Source organism: Suricata suricatta, chromosome 8, assembly GCF_006229205.1.
Source record: "Suricata suricatta isolate VVHF042 chromosome 8, meerkat_22Aug2017_6uvM2_HiC, whole genome shotgun sequence".
NCBI classification, from domain to species: Eukaryota; Metazoa; Chordata; class Mammalia; order Carnivora; family Herpestidae; genus Suricata; species Suricata suricatta.
Genome location: NC_043707.1, coordinates 37,490,319 through 37,506,685, shown reverse-complemented (window position 1 = coordinate 37,506,685; position 16,367 = coordinate 37,490,319). Strand labels below are relative to the sequence as shown.

Below are 16,367 nucleotides of genomic sequence, written 5' to 3'. Positions count from 1 at the left end.
GCACTGTCCACTTGCGGGGTGGGGGCGCTGTTAACCAGAGGTTTGGGGGCAATGTCCCCAGCCTCTGGCTGCCCTCGGCTGAGCTGAGCTGAGCTGACCCGGCCGTCGCCCTGCGGTCATTAACCTGTGGAGGGGCAAGCGCTCAGGCATCTGCCACCACCCATCACCGGGCTGTGTCCTCCTGCGTCCTACAGGGAGGGAGAGGGGGTGAGGGAAAGGAGGCTGACCAAGGTCTCCTGGGTCAGCGTGACTATAGCTTTCTCCCCATTATGGTGACAGTTTTTAGTAAGTTCTGGAACTACGTCTAAGTGTAGTTATCAAGTCTCTTGTCAACTGTCTGGGACTCTTGCTAAAAATGTAACTGCTGGGTACGGAAAGGCTCCTGCAAAACCTCACAGGAGGCAGTGGCCCCCAACCTTTGAATACCTCTGCTAGCAACAAGAACTGTCATTAACACCTTAGTTCTGGTCTCTGGGTCTCATGGGGAGCCTGAGGGAGACGGCACATCTGATGTCCCCCTTCGCCTCAGATGCCCTGCTCTGAGATGTCCATTCCAGCTTTGAGCTGGGCAGCCCGTCTCCAGCATCCAGGAGGCCTCACAGACCTTTGGGGACACAAGAGTAGGACCAAAATGGCTCTGACCCTGTCCCCAGGCTGCTGACGCATAGTGGTGCCCCTGTCTGGCTGGGGCCCCACTGGGTGCTAAGAGAGGCACTAGCAGTAACCACACGTAGCACACAGTCACCGTCCTCGGCCTGCTGCACAGCTCCTTGTGGAGCCGCTGTGGCGCCCAGCTCCCCGGCCAGAAGCTCTGCCTCCTTCATGAACGAAGCAGGCCTCCTGGTGAGGAGCTCGTAACGCGGGGTGCTGACCAGGCCCCTCACACACAGGGAGCTGGCCTGGAGCGGTAAGCCTGTGGCCCAGGGCCACATGGCTCTCTGACCATGTGACGTCCTGCCTCTCTAGGGAGGACGGAAACACACGGGGGATAGCGGAACACAGCGTAAGGCCAACACAGACCAGTCAGTGTTGACTTCGGGCCCCATACCTCCAAGTGTGTGGCAGGTTGCTGAGAGGCAAGGTGGGCTGTGTTGAGCTGTGAAGACTGTACCTATTACATAAGGAGAAAGCAGCATGCCTGCAGAGATCAGAGCTGGGAAATCCGCTTGTGCCATTCAGAGGTGGGAAGAGCCCGAGCCGCCTCCTGGGCCCGGGGGGCGAGGGGCCGCCCGGGGCAGCTGCATCTGACCAGGGCCCTACATGTCATTTGGAATCCTGAAAAATTAACTGCCAACTGGCCTTTAATGGCCCAACTACGTAGCAGGGCCACGGCTTGGGGGCAGCAGGGGCTGGGGGGTGGACCTCTGCGGTAGTGCACGTGACAACACCATGCTCCTTCTTCCTAAAACAGTGGTTCTGGGTTGTTCCCCTTGCTCACTGCTGGCTCAAAGCTCAAAAGCACTTGTACAGCTAGGCGGCAGCAGCTGCATTTGCCCATCAGGGTCTCACAGGTGTAGGACCCCAAATACTACCTCGGCACCAACGAGCAGAGAGGACTCAGTCTAGGTAAGAAGGCTAATTTCCCCTCTAACTTGAGATGCTGAGATACAGCACTGCTGGGAGCAGACTCCAGTCCCACGGGGCCCACGTGCCAGCATAACATCCCTGAGCAGCAGGACAGCGTGAGACGGGCCAAGTGTCCTAGTGTCCCCCAGCAGGCCAGCCTTGGGTCCCTTTCCTCCCAAACGTGCCCGTGAGGGCGTGTCCAATGGTTTCCCGGTTGTAATTAGGACCCAGCACACCAGGAGTCCAGCTGGTCCCACCCTCGGAAAGAACCAGAGGCAACGATCAGATCAGGGGCTCTGAGCATGTGCGTGCCCCCTGCCCCCCCCAGGTAAGAGCTCACCTAGTTAACAGCTAGGGGAGATCGGGGAGCCCAGATGCAGTGCCAGGCCTGCCGAGTCTGAAATGGGAGACCCGATCTGTTCTCAGGCCTTTGAATTTCTGAGGGAGTCTCTGTTTTCTCCTGGCTTGGCACACCTGGAAGGAGCATGAGCCGCAAACCAAGTTAGGGGCAAGACAGCCCAAGTCACCAGTTCGCCCACAAACCAAAGAGCGTGTGTCCCCTGTCCCCTCTCCTTGCAGGAGAGGGAAGCCGCTGGCCTGGCCCAGGCGCCCCGCTGGCCTGGCCCCCGTCCCCTACAGCCCTTCCTGAGGCGTGCCTGCTCTCTTTCCGGCAGACAGAGAGGCCGCTCTTTGTTTATGCATCTCAGCCAGGTTGCCTGGCTCGCTCACTGCTCTGCAATTGAGAACGGTAAGAAGCAAAAAGCTATAAAAATCCAAACAACCAATCTGTGTAAGGAGCCATTTCTTATCACCTCCCAGAAGGCGAGCGTTAGTGGTGGGAGTCTGTATGCGCAAGCCCTCTGAGCTGGAAACCTGTGACAGCAGCAGGCTTTCCGAGTGTCTGCTTCTGCCCGCTGGATGTAGCTAAAGCCTCTACCCATTATTACAAAAGGAAATAAACATTCAGGAGTCATTTTCAAAGCATTTTGATTGTTCTAGAACCTTCATCTGAAGTTGAATCTCATGGTGCACAGCAGGTCTACGTGGCACAGGGCAGGGCCTGAAAGGAGAGGGATCGAGGACCAGCGCCCCCCTGCCTCACGCATCCTTCCTGCAGCCCCGCCGTGCTGTGCCCGCCTGTCCCCCTCCATCACCCAGGCCTGGCCACCACCCTACCACCATGGGGATGGTGCCCACCCAGGCCCGTGCCTGCCCTCGCGGTGGGGCCTCGAGGCTCAGGAGTGACCCCTGCGGAAGTGGCACCCTCAGGGCAGAGCAGGAGGCGCTCCCATGGGCCTCCAGGCCTGTGAGCCACCCGGCCTTCTCCACCTGCCCATGCCCCATGCCGGGGGCAGCCAGCCTGCAGACACTCCCGTGCTGTGCTGCCAGCCCTGCCAGAGAGCCTCCTGAGCAGCCCTGGGGGCACCTCCCACCCGAGCCGGGAAACGGCAAGTCCAGGAAAGCATCTTCTAAAAACTAATGATGGAAGCCCAGAGGCAGTCTTGGGGAGTAAACGGCTCGTCTCTTATGCCTGAGAGCATGACAGTGGGTGACTGTCCCCCAGCTGAAGACCTGCTCCAGAAACAAAGTCCCTAGAAATGGGGACGTGGACCCAGAAACTCAGAAGGGCTCTGCTCCCTAGGAGCCTCTCAGCAGACACTCAAAACAGCCGTCTGTATGTCCACGGGCCTCTTGTCAGTCCCCGACAAGTGCTCATCAGGCCTCTGCTGCCCAGCCAGAGGCAGCAACTGTGTTACAGTGGCCTCTGAGACTGGCCCGAGGTCCCCCATGAGCCAGCAGAGAGGCCCGGGTGGCAAAGCCACAGACTAGGTCCACAAATGGAATGCCAGCATTGACCAAGAAACCCTGCCCTAGTGGGCCTCGGCCTAGCTCTCCTCTATAGGGTCTGCGAGGTGACCCGTCCATACTGGAGCGCTGGGCATAGTTCTGTCCCCTCCAGGGGCCTCCCCTGCTCAGCCGGCCTTGTGCAGGGGGCCCCTCAGCCTCCGGGTCCTCTCAGGGTTTTCTGGAGGAACAGGTCATTTGTGTCTCTAGCCTGTGTGGAGGCCGCCCCTTGCTGAGGGCTCACCCGTCACCCAGGCCAGCCCCGCCGTGCACTCCGGCACCTGCTTCCACCAGGCTGGCCTCCCCCCTTCCGGGCACCTGCTGGCCCCACAGGCCTGGACCCGTGCTGTCCCGAAGCCGCATGAAGAGGACTGGGAAGGGGAGTGGGCACTTGAAAGGCTGGCCCAGTCCTTACAGTGCAGAGGCTTTCTTCTGAGTGTAATTAGAGAATAAAACAAACAGAAAACTCTCAGAGAGGAAGAGGGTATGTGAGTCACCTGTACTGGAAAGCCCGAATGGAACCCTAACTGGGTCTGTACTGGACGGCCGCAAGCAGGGGTGTGGGTGCTGGCCTGGAGAGCGCCTCCCTTTTCTGGCCCAGCCCAGACTCCCGGCACTCCTGCAGCCCCCGTGCGCAGGCCTGTCACCACTGAGGCCCGCTTCCAGCTGAGCAGAGGGTCCTGTGGCGGCCGGTCCTAGGAGCACACCAGGGGCACCCTGGCTCTGTGGATGTGGGCAGGCTCAGTGGGCTGCAGAGGAGCAAGCGCGGGCCCATCTTGGCGGGCATCCTGAGGATGCGAGACGGGGAGGGGCGGGGGTTGCTCTTAGAAGACATTTGCAGTGGTCCATGTGCTCCTCAGTCCCAGTGGAGGTCAGGAAGGGGTGCCAACCTGAACACCCACCCTGGGCGGGGGGAGAGGTCTGGTTTGGGATGGGCCCAGCGCCCAGCTGCGGTGACAGGGGGCTGGCAGGAGCAGGGTTCACAGGGATCCCTGGTGCAGGCCTGTGGGCACAGCCATTGCTTTGGGCGTGGACATGAGAACTGGGTGGATGTGATAGGGTGTCAGTCCTGAAGGAATCTTGGAGGAAGCTTTGGGAGGGTGGAGGCAGGTCCAGCAGAAGCATAGTGGCACCGAGGGAGCGGAGGCGGTAAGGGCAGTGCAGGCCAGGCATCTCTGCCAACAGACCCTTCCGGAAAGGGCTCTAGGGTGTATGGAATAGGAGGGCAGGCCCAGGGGCCAGGGAGGCAGCAAGGAGCTCTGGCAAGAAGGAACCTTGGGTCCTAGCGGGAAGGTGTGGGGGGATATAGTGACAGGACTGGCCTGGATGAGAGGCCCACCCGGGTCCTCTCTGACCTGGACTCGTCAGCTGCCAGGGGACACAGGGGACTAGGCCTGGAAAGTTGGGATTATCGATCCTGCCATATGGAGAGAACATGGCAGGTTTCCAAGTGAAAATGGGCACTGGGCGCCCCTGAGTGCTGGCCCACGTGCCCCCGGTGAGGCCGCTTCCCACTGGCTGTGCCCCAAGTTCCTCTTTTCCTGAAGGAGGTGGGCCAAGAGCTGGTGAGCTGGAAAGGTGGTCTGAGGCCTGTGCGTGAGGGCGGGAGCCAGACCATTGTTCCCAGGTTGGCCTGCTTCCCAGGCGGCCTGAGGGGAAGTGTCTGTTCCCAGCTTCCTGGACTTGCAAAACCAGAGTGTGCTACAGGGAAGTGGAGTCACTGCAGGGGCTGGGGACCAGAGACAGGGGGGCTGGGAAGGGGCAGGCTTAGGGGCGTGGACGTATCTGCCAGGCTCCCAGGTGTAGGGTGACGGGCAGCGGCCCTGAGGAGCAGTAGCGGGGCCTGGGCTGCACCCCTGCCCACATTCTCCAGAACATCTACACTGTGATGAGCACCGCTGGCTGCGAGATCGGAGTGTGTTTCTCTCACTGCCCACAACCCACAGCAGCTCGGGCCTCCTGAGCACCACCCGTGCCACGTGCCCATGCCCAGGACCCACGTTCCATCTGCATGGGGCATGGGCAAGCCCGGCCCTCCAGGAGCCTCGACTGTGGCACTGTCCACCTGCGCCTGGGCCCCTGTCCTCCCACAGACTGGGATGAGCCTCAGCAAATGCTTGTCTGTGGGATGAGGGGGCTCCCCATCACGGGCCTCCCCAGAAGGTTGCCGCAGCAAAGGAACGAGAGCTATCTGCATCTGGATCACGGCTGCCTGTGTGCTGGACGTGTGTGGGGACCACGCATGACTCTTGCTCACGGAACAAAGGTGCTGGATTCCATACTGACAGGCTGTCGGCAGAGACTCAGGACTGTTTCCAATCCGGGACCCAGTGCTGCCACTCGCCACCTGCCATCCGCATGTCAGGCTGGTTTGGGTGCACACGCAACACGGACGGTCTCGACAAGTGAGCCAGGGCCACACAAGCACACGAACTAGGAAGGAGATTCTAAACGGATCGTGTTCCACGTGATGCTTTCCCAAGACCCGAGCTGTGCTCAGCCCAGTGCGGCTGCTCGCCAGCAGCCCTGCCTGCGGCCCCACAGGGCAGCTGTGCAGTCAGGGCAGCAGCTCCCTGGGCCCTGGGCTGGGAGGCTCCAGGCCAGCCCTGTGCTCCACAGTGACATTCGGAAGACACCAACTCTTCCTCCTGTCATCCCTAAGCCTGCCTCTCAGCCACTGCTGCCCCTTCAAAGAGCTGCTGGCCACGAGGCAGGGCAGACAGCCACGGCCCCTCTCCACTGGGACTTGGTCACTCTCAGAAGGCCCACATTCTGTCTTCAGTGTCCACCCAGCTTCCTCACTCCAGAGGAAAAAGGAACTTGTCAGTGTACATGCCCAGCACCCTGGAACAGCCACACGGGCTCCAGACAAGCCTCGTGGCGCCAGCCCAGCCACCCAGTACAGGCCAGGGGTGCAGAGGGGAAGGAAGCGGGCACTCCCTGAACTGGAGCGACAGGGCAGGAGCCCGTTCCAGTGGTGCCGGCCAGCCCTTCCAGGCATAGCCCTCGTTCCGTGAAACTGGCTGTAAACAGAGATAGGGAGGGGCTGCCGTGCCTGCCAAGGGAGGCAGAAACCGAGTGATTTACTAGAGGAAAACAAGGGGTGTGCGTCCTCACTGGGCACCGAGCACACGCACCGCGCAGGAAGCCAGCAGTGCTCGGCTGCGGCTGATAAGCTCCCGGGGGTGGGGTGGGGGTGGGGTGCAGAGGAACACAGGAGCCTCTCCGGTGTCCTTGGCTGCTCGCTGACAGGGTCTGCGGTCCAGGCACACAGCAGCGGGGGGCTCGGAATAAAGGTAAGCAGCCTGAGGCTGGGCATGCTGAAGGCCACGCTGTGGCTGCACAGGGGACAGGCGGCCACGAGGGGCTGAGCCAGGGGTGCCCTGTGCTGAGTGCCCTGTGCCAGACTCCAACTGGGAGGGAAGACTGCTTTCTCACCCCAGGGGCACGAATCCTGGGGTCCTGGCCTGGGCACTGAGCGTGAGCTGGCCTTTCTCGCTAGCGAATACCATACATGAGTGGCTTAAAGATGGCGGAAGGCCCTTCCTTTTCTGGGGCTGTGGTTCCACATCTTGGTCTCCTCACGAGGAGGGAAAAGCTTGGACAAATCGGGCACACCCCACAGACCCTTGGGCAGGATGTGAACCAGGCAAGGCCAGACCACAGGGGGTCTGCCTGTGGGCGAACCACAGCAGAGACGGACGCTCTGGGGTGGAACATGTCCACAGTGGCCACAGAATGCGAAGTGTTTCCTGGGAACCCGGGGCCCATGAAGTCTGATGGACAAGCTCCCTGCAGCCATGGGCTCCTGCTTGCTGTCCACCCATTATTGTCAGAGCCCTGGCTCCGCATGAAGGCATCCAGGACAGAGAGCAGACTCACTTAAACTTCCTCAGCCAGCCTGGGACATATTCAGAGGAGAAGAGTGAAACCAGCCATGTAATCAGCTAAAAGATGACATAAGAGCCCACCCCCCCTTCTCTGGGGGACTGAAGCTTCCTGCAGGAACCACAGGAGTTCCAGGAGCATGCCACCAGTCCGGTGCCCCGGCTGCCTCCCTTGGGGCCTGGCTCCTGGGGTGCAGAGTGCCCACTAGGGCCAGAAGCGGAGGAGCAACATCTAGATTTAAGGACCAAACCCACAATGCGGACGACCTAACACACTTGTCAAAGGGATGTAACCAGCATGTGTGGGCAGAATCCGGCCAGCCCTGTGCCCAGCAGTGGCCTGACCCCACGAGTCTGACAGGCTGTTGGGCGGCGATCATGAGAATTGCAGAATGTTCCCACTGACCTGGTGTCCCTGAGCAGGCGCGTGTACTGCCTGCCCATCACTGCCGGGGGACCCCCAACCTACGTTTGCTTCCTGATTAACCCCCGATGCCCCACTGGCTCACTGCTATGACCCACACCTGGCCTAGTGGCCAGCCAGGCAGATCAGCAGGTAAACATCTGTGTTCACCACCTGATCCCCACTCCCCCCCACCCCGCCCCGATCGCCCTCATCCCCACACTTGACCTCCCCACCTGACCCCATCCTGACCTGACTCCCTCATCCCACACCTGACCCCCCACCTGATCACACCCATCCCCCTCTGATCCCCTCATTCCCACGCCTGACCCCCACCTGACCCCTCATCCCCATGCCAGGCTCCAGCCTACAGCACAGCAGTAGGTGTGGGCAGGGCCTGGCCCCAAGCCCCTTCACAGGCTGGGGTCTAGCACCCCCAGCAGCAGGGCTGGCTGAATCCTCAGCCCCCAAGCCCAGGAAACAAACGTTTGCTTTGCATGTGTTCCCCAAGGAAGAATTCTTATTCTGAGAGGAGGAGATCAGGGTGGGCCCCAAACTACAATTCAAGGGTGAGGTTTTCCTCCAAGGACTGTGACATGTGAAGTGTCCCTTCCCCGCGTGCGGGTCCCCCCGGCCAGCCGCTACCCACGCGCCCCGTGCACTAGGCCACAGGCCACTGGGCGGCGCTCCGGCTTGGGGGGAGGGGGCATCCCTCTGCGGGAACCCCGGGCTCCATAAGAGTCTCCAGCACGCGGCCTCATGGGGGCCCTGTGGCAGCCCAGTGGAGACCAAGGCACAAGCTCCTTGGCCCATGGTAGCCACCCCCACTTCCAGGCTCCCCTCAGTGGGGGGTGGGGTGGGGGCTCCCACTGCCTGGCTTTGCGCCTCTTGCTCTCCCAGCTCTGTCCAGGGCATGCCTGTCCCACTCTGGCCGCTGCACTGACGCCGGTTCGCGGGCACGCAGAAGCAGGTGCCGCTGCAGCCTGTGGGGCAGGAGAGATGGGGCCGGTCTGTGGCCACCAGCATGCAGACACAGGTGCAGAGGCTGTGGAGGGCCATCCTGCCACGGGGAGGCCCATACATGTCATGGCCCTGCATGCTGCGCCCTGGCCATCCTGCCAGCTGCCCCCACGGGCACCTCATTTTCCAAAACCCCTTTCGGTAGAGAGGCCGAAGAGGCAGCGGTCACGGGACTCGCTCAGAGCCGAGGGGCAGTGGGGACAGGACGGGAGCCCGGGACACGGGGCGGGGGAGCCCTGCAGAGTGTCCCCTCGTGGTGCACAGCCTGCCGGAAACCGCTTCCCCGGTGGGATGGCGGGTACAGCAGCCACCTCCCAGGTTGCCCTCAGACATGGGCTCGGGGAGGCTCGTGGGGCGTCTGGGTTCCGGCAACATCGCAGCCGTGAGGGCCCCGCTCAGGACTCAGAGGCAGCCCTGGGACGGCAGCTTCCCTGTCACAGAACACACAGGCTCGGGGCAGAGTTCTGGAAAGGCCCACCGTCTCTGGCTGGTGCCCTGTGAGGCTCAGTGGCCGGGCTCCTTTCCGGTGCTGGCCCAGCATCCCTGAGGGACCCTCGGGCCCCCACTAACCTCCCGCTCTCTCCTCCCGCAGCCTGCCACCATGTGGAGCTGCGGCCCACTCAACGGCACAGCCGGTGCAGAGGACCAGCCCCTGTGCCAGCAGTTCCACCTGGCCCTGTCCGTGCTCTCGCTGCTCTACCTGCTGCTCGGCGTCCCTGTCGGCCTGGCCTACAACGCCCTGCTCGTCCTGGTCAACCTGTGCGACCAGGGCGGCATGACCATGCCCGACGTCTACTTCGTCAACATGGCGGTGGCAGGCGTGGTGCTCAGCGCCCTGGCGCCTGTCCACCTACTGGGCCCCACCACCTCCGGCTGGGCCCTGTGGGGCTTCAGCAGTGAGGCCCACGTCACACTGCTGGTGCTGTCCAACGTCTCTGCCCTGGTGACCACGTACTCCACGGCCCTGCTCAGCCTCGACTGCTATATTGAGCGGGCACTGCCGCGCACCCACATGTCCAGTGCCTACAACACCAGGCACGTGTGCGGCTTCGTTTGGGGTGGGGCCCTGCTCACCAGCTTCTCCTCGTTGCTCTTTTACATCTGCAGCCACGTGGCCGCCAGGGCCACTGAGTGCTCCCAGATGCAGCACACAGAGGCTGCCGATGCCATCATGGTGCTCATCGGCTACGTGGTCCCTGCCCTGGCTGCGCTCTACGCGCTCGTGCTCCTCTCGAGGATCTGGAAGGAGGACACGCCGCTCGACAGGGATGCGGGGAGGCTGGACCCCTCGGCGCACAGGCTTCTGGTAGCCACCGTGTGCACGCAGTTTGGGCTCTGGATGCCTCACTACCTGACCCTCCTGGGCCACACGTTGTTGGCCTTTCGGGGTAGGCCCGTCGACGGGCGACCTCTGGGGGTCCTGCTCTTCTCGAAGGACCTGTCGCGGCTCCTAGCCTTCTCCAGCAGCTGCGTGACGCCGCTCCTTTACCGCTACATCAGCAGGACCTTCCCTGGCAGACTCCGGCGGCTGGTAAAGAAAATGCACTGTGGGCGCCAGAGCTGCTCCCCGGACCAGGCAGGGGTGCAGCAGGTGATGGCATAGAGCCAGCTGCTCGAGTCACAGCTGCTTTCTGAGGGTCCCCGGCCGCCTCCAGTGCCCCCTGCCTCATCATCAGATTGGCAGTCAACAGTATGCCCTGGAGGCACAGTCTAGGGCCCCTCCTGGGAGACAGGTGACCTGACAAACACTCAAACCATATGCATGGCACTCTGTCACTGTCGCTCTGTCACGCTCTTCCCTAGGATGTCACTGAGGCCAGAACAAAGAACAGCACGAAGAGTGTTCTCTCCGAGTTTTTTGCTGTTCCGTCCAGGCTGCTCTTGGGCCAAGGCGGCGCTGTCCACGGCAGGAAGCCCAGTGTGAAAAGCAGCTGTGTGAGCCCCACCTGCTTCGGTTCGAGGTGGGTGCCCTGCTCTGCCTGCCGGGGCCACACCTACCATCGCGTCCTCAGTCTGGCCTCCTCCACTCTGGGTTTCTGAATGAAGCCATGAGAATCCAATCCAATATTTATACATGGTGCCGTTAAAATACTCGATTCCCCCTTTATTTTTGCTTATAAAAAGATTTGATGGAAGTCACAAAAGTATGAAAATGAAGGAGACAACACAAGAGGGCACTGAGTTGGAGGCGGGCTTTGCTACTGCAGTGTCTCACTGAGGAGGGGTAAGCAGAGGCACGTGCCTCGCCACACACACAGGCAGTGTGCAAATGCTTCAAAGGACAGGGCCAGCAGCGTGGCTGGCCTTAAGAGGAAAGCCCTTAAGGAGCCCTCCCTGCCCGCTGAACACACCCAGTACCCCTGTTGCCCTCACGGGTGATGTCCACTGATGCCCCAAAGTGTGCACCAAACCCCACAATAAAAATAAGCCCAAGAAAAGGAAATGTGGTTAGGCTTTCTAACCTAACATGGATGCTGGAAGGGACTGTGCAGGGGAGAGACAGGCCTGGAAGACGGAGCCCAGTCCGGCACCCAGGGCAGAGCGTGAGGCCACACCGCCTTGCACCTGACACCAGCCTGCTTCGCCAGCTGCAGTGGGTGCCCGGATCCTTCCACACCGAGTTCCGTAAGCAGCTGCTCTGAAACCGTGGCAGCAGAAGCCCCCCGCCCTCCTCCACACCATCTGCCCACCCGCACGCCAACGTCACAGGCCAGCAGCCCTCCGCGCCAACCCGCAAAGCTCCGAAAACAGGAAGACTGATTTCTCAGGCCTGTGGCAAATCCACTCGGTAGCAAACCCCGACCTGAAGCAGTGTGAGGGCATGTTTCTGGGGGAAGATGGACGTGAATGTGACTACGGGGCCCCACCTTGGCCCCACGGCGCCCTGCAACACACAGCACACGCGGCATGTTAACTGCCAGCGTGCAAACGCAGACAACAGGTAAACGTAGGTCGTTTGCTGAAAGCAGCCAGGAGTGTGTGTGTCCCTTCGGATGCGGCTCACATGTCACCCTGAGCCTTCCTGTGGGGTTGCAGTGGTGGAGGGAACTGCTAGGGCTGGTCGTGGGGAACTCCGACCTGCTCTTGGGTTTGCGCATCCGGGAAAAGTGTTGTTGTTGATGCACTGCATTTATTTATTTATTTGTACCTTCCGACTCCCTTCGTCCCCGTCAACCTCCCATCGGTTCTGTCTCTGTGACCTTGGTCGCTTTTTCGCAAAGATCCCACGGAGAAGTGAGATCACATGGGATTTCTCTCCTTGGATTCGTTTCACTTGGCACAGTGCCCTCCAGGCCCATCCACGTTGTCCCACACGTGCAGATTTCGTTCCTGTTTGTGGCTCATATTCCACAGTATGCACATGCATGTACCCCCCTCCCCATCTTCTTTATCCACTTGTCCATCAAGGGAAACTCAGCTGCCTGGTTCTGGTCTGTCATGAATCATGCCGCACTGACTGTGGGTGCAGACACCATTCTGAGTTAGTGTTTTTGTTTCCTTTGGGCAAATACCCAGAAGTGTGATCACTAAATCACCGGTAGATCTGCTTTTGGCTCCCGAGGGACGCCGTACTGTCCTCTAGAGCGGCCGCACCAGTCGGTCTTCCACTGAGTGTCACAAGGGCCCCTTTCCTGCACATCCTGGCCAGCTCTCGTCACCTTGATGACAGCACCCTAACAGGGTGAGGGGCTCCAGTGTGGGTGCACTTCTCTGGCGAGTGATGCCGACCACCTCCTCACGTACATGTTGGCCGTCTGTGTTCTCTGGAGAAATGTCTATTCTGATCTTCTGTAACCAGATTTTGTAATCAGATTTTATTTTACTACTGAGTTGTGGAAGTTCTTTCCTTATCAGAGATATTAACATACTAACTTTTGACAACCTGAAAACTTAATTCTGACACATTTGGTCTGAGGGTAACAGAGTGTGGCTCTATGTGTTGCCACAATCCATTCGGGGAACTCGCAACATTTGGTCCTGGTCTCTCCGGAGGTCCAGCCCATGCCTCAATTGCCATCACATTTCTCTCTGCAGAATATATCCCCTCAGGGATGATATGACTGAGTTAGGAGTCTGCCTGTGCAGAAGCAGGAAAATACACTGGACACCAGGGCCCGGGTCCTACCTGCCTCTGGTAGCTGTGAAATTTTGGACACCTGGGGCCTCCTCCTCCACTTCCTGGCCAGTAAATCGGAGGCAGAATTAGAGAAGTTTCCAGGTTGCTTCTGTCCATGGACTTGCTATTTCTACTGAGGGACGCAGCATCCTCTGCTGCTGGTCTTCAGGTGTGCCAGGGTGTCCCCAGGTCCTGCAAGTCTCAGGCCCAACCCCCACACTCCTCAAGCTGTGGGCTGCACGGCAGGTGGTCCGGGGCCACGGCTCCATGTAGGAAGCCTGGTGTCGGCTGCGCAAGCGGCCGATGCAGCCGCAGAGTCTCAAGCGTCACAGCCATGGTGCCTCTAACCTCAGACACACCTGCTACGGCGCACCCTCAGTCCTCACCAGGCAGGGGGCAAGGTCCACCACACACTGCCAGGCTCTTGCGTCAGGAAGCCAGCAACGCTCCTAGTGGACATGGGATCCAGCCAGTGGGTGGGTTTGTGGCGGCAGTGCTACTTGAAACAACAAGACCCTTTCCCTGTTCATCTGTTCTGCTCTTTGCTCTAGAAAGAGCTCCCAGGAGAGAAGGAGGTCCCAAGGGCACAGAGCCAAGAGGCACGTGGGTCTCTGCAGCCCCTACAGCCCCTGAAGCCCTCACCCTAAGTGGGCTCCCCCAAACACAAGAGGGGCTGAGAATCACAGCTTGTGATTTCTCAGTGGCTTTGGTTGCAACGTGGCTTGTTTCCGGGACCTCTGGGGGCCTGAGCGGGTCTCACCCGTGCCAGTGACAGAGGGCCCCCAGGGGCTGGGTCTCTGGTGCAGCCCCTTACCTCTCACGAGACCCCTCCACTGCTGTCATGGTGTCCCTGGGTCTCATGGCCATGTTTTTGGCCTCCAAGCTCTTCTCCCCAGGGGACTTCTCTGCCACCAGCCCCATGTGCTGCAGGACCTACTTTCCATGTGGTGTTGATCCATCCACACTCACCTGGGGTGGACCCAGGGGACAGAGCCTCCCTTCCTGGTGGCGCTGCCTCTAGCGCTCCTGCCCACGTGGCCTGAGACTCGGACGAGTTCTGAGCCAAGAGGAAAAAACGAGCAGACTGTGAACACAATCCTACACATCACATACCTGTTGTTTTAACTGCCCGAGTTAAGGGCCAAGTGTGTTACAAGGTCATTAATTTTGTTACCAATCCTTCTTATTACACTTTTCAAATTAATATTATTTTTGCTAATCACAAAAACTCATCTACCTTGTCATGCTCATTTAAGATTCCAGAAGGTGAATTTAAATTTAGGTTTGCTTCACAAAGGTTATAAAATTTGTCACGGGAAACCGGGGTCTCCTGTTCGTGGTGGCCAACGCGTGAGTCAGACACCCTCTCCTTTACCAAAAGCACGTGATAAAGGATAAACCTGGAGTCAATTATTAAAAAGCTAAATTACAAGTCAAGTTCTTGGATTTTAAGTCAGCTGGAAATATGTGGGCTTTGTCACTTGTCACCTGCTACATCTGTCCCAGCAGTTGGACCGTTTGCCTCAAATTCTATGTATGTCAGGGGGATACCTGCTGAAGAAAACCCCACACGTTTGAAGACTTAGGTCACTTGATGTCAATCACCCAATTCTGGAACTCTCAGAATGTGTATTTCCAGGGGTGTGTGGCGCATATCAGAAAGGGCACAGGCCTTAGTGTAAGATGGGTCTGTCCCCTGGCCACACGGGTCATGCCATTGCCAGGCCCTCCTCTATCACAGGGATGCCCACCAGGCTGTGCACCTGCATGCTCCCTCAGCTGCCTCCGCGAGCGCCCCAGGCCCCACTGTGAAGACCACCCCACCAGTCTGGCAAACATTCTTCCCTGAGAACAGACATCAGAGGAGCGCTGAGGACAGACCTGAGGGGCCCCAGCAGCTGTGTGGGGGTCTGTCCCTCCACCCCCGTCCCTCTGCAAGAGGTGAGCGTGCAGTGCACATGGCAAGCTCTTGATACATCTGAGTAACGAGCGAGTAAGTCATCTAGGAATGAGATCATTGGAATATACCCATTTTGTATGAATAAAGAATGCAGTTTAAAGAATTAGGATCTGCCTTGTTCTGTGTGTACACCCATATACAAAGCATCTGTTGAGTGCCTCAGACACTCTCAGCCCTTCTCCCAGTGTTCTGAACCCCTCACCGAGAGGCTCTTACACGCGCGTGTGCCATTGACATGGCGCAGACCAAGGAAGCGAGCTGCTGATGCATGGACTGCTGTGGAACCCGAGTGTGGCAGGGGAGCCGGCTCAGAGCCAGGCTGCAGCCCAGGGGCAGGCGTGCCCGCCGAGCTCCATCTGGTGGCTGCCAGCAGACCTTCGCCCTATGGTGACGGTGCCTCGAGTGGGTGCTTCCCACAGGGTTGACGGCCGGCGTGCTGAGGGCTGGTGGGTCACGTTCAGTGATTTGTAACTCAGGGACTTTCACCCCCAAGCCAGCTGCTGACAAGCAGGCACCCCGTCACACGCTCCCCAACAATCGACCGAGGGACAAGGCTCCCTGCAGACGCTGGCCCAGACGCCATGGATCTGGGAATTCACAGCAGGTTTTACAAAAGCACGTCCGCGGCAGCAGTGGAGAGGAGCAGAGTCCGCCAGGTGCTGCTCTGCACACACATGAATGTGCACGTGCACCGGAGCCAACAGAGCCTGGCAGACGGGGACGCAGCCAAGTCCGCCCATGACATGGGACGTGTGTGTGGTCATGGCTTCACACGCTGTGTTTACAGGGAGGGCATCTTTGGTTTTTTTTTTTTTTTTTAACATTTATTCATTCTTGACAGAACACAAGCAGGGGAGGGGGAGAGAGAGGGAGACATAATCCGAAGCAGCTCCAGGCTCTGAACTGTCAGCACAGAGCCCAATGTGGGGCTTGAACTCACAGACGGCAAGATTATGACCCAACCCGAAGTCAGGCGCTTAACCGACTGAGCCCCCTAGGCACCCCAGATACCATGGGAGTTTCTGATCTCCAGCTGAAGCCACATCAGGGATCATAAGTAAGAAATCGTTGTAAGATTATGCACATTTTCCCAAAGTGTTGGAGGGGCGCCTGGGTGGCTCAGTCAGTTAAGTGCCCAACTCTAGACTTTGGTTCAGGTCACAATCGCGCAGTGGGATCAAGCCCCACCTCGGGCTCTGTGCGGACAGGGTGGAGCCTACTTGGGACTCTCTCCTTCCCTCTCTGCCCCTCCCCCACCTGTGTGTGTGCACTAATAAGCTTGAAAAGAAACGCTGGAAAGGCTCTAAGGAGGCAGTGGTGAGTGGTGGGTGCTGGAGGGGATAGTGCTCTGCCCGAGGCCTCAGGGCCCACGCGTGAACTGCCCCTCCTGTGCGGACACAAGTGTCAAAGCCCACGGAGCGCCGCTACAAAGGGACAGGGCTCCCCGGCGGGCAGCCTGGGGCACGCTGCACTGGGAAGTAAGGACGAGTTGAGATGGCCACGGCCATGTCAGCAGCACCAACAGGACCCAGGTCCTGGTGACAAGTGGCTCCCCTGGGCTACATTTGG

The 16,367-nt window shown here is 59.5% G+C and overlaps 2 protein-coding genes across 4 annotated transcripts in view; one reads left to right on the top strand and one right to left on the bottom strand.

The window, feature by feature from the left end:
- The window catches only part of LOC115299022 (AN1-type zinc finger protein 2A-like), a 123,601-nt gene that overhangs the window by 31,327 nt on the left and 75,907 nt on the right, over nucleotides 1-16,367 (bottom strand). The gene's annotated exons all lie outside the window — the stretch shown is intronic.
- GPR146 (G protein-coupled receptor 146) lies at nucleotides 6,624-14,904 on the top strand. Its single transcript, XM_029948283.1, has 2 exons — nucleotides 6,624-6,707; nucleotides 9,314-14,904. The coding sequence occupies exon 2, from the start codon at nucleotides 9,323-9,325 to the stop codon at nucleotides 10,322-10,324; it is 1,002 nt and encodes a 333-aa protein (XP_029804143.1). The 5' UTR covers nucleotides 6,624-6,707; nucleotides 9,314-9,322; the 3' UTR covers nucleotides 10,325-14,904.

Coding starts and splice junctions, on each gene's coding strand:
- GPR146 (XM_029948283.1), top strand. CDS start 9,323: ATGTGGAGCTGCGGCCCACTCAACGGCACAGCCGGTGCAGAGGACCAG.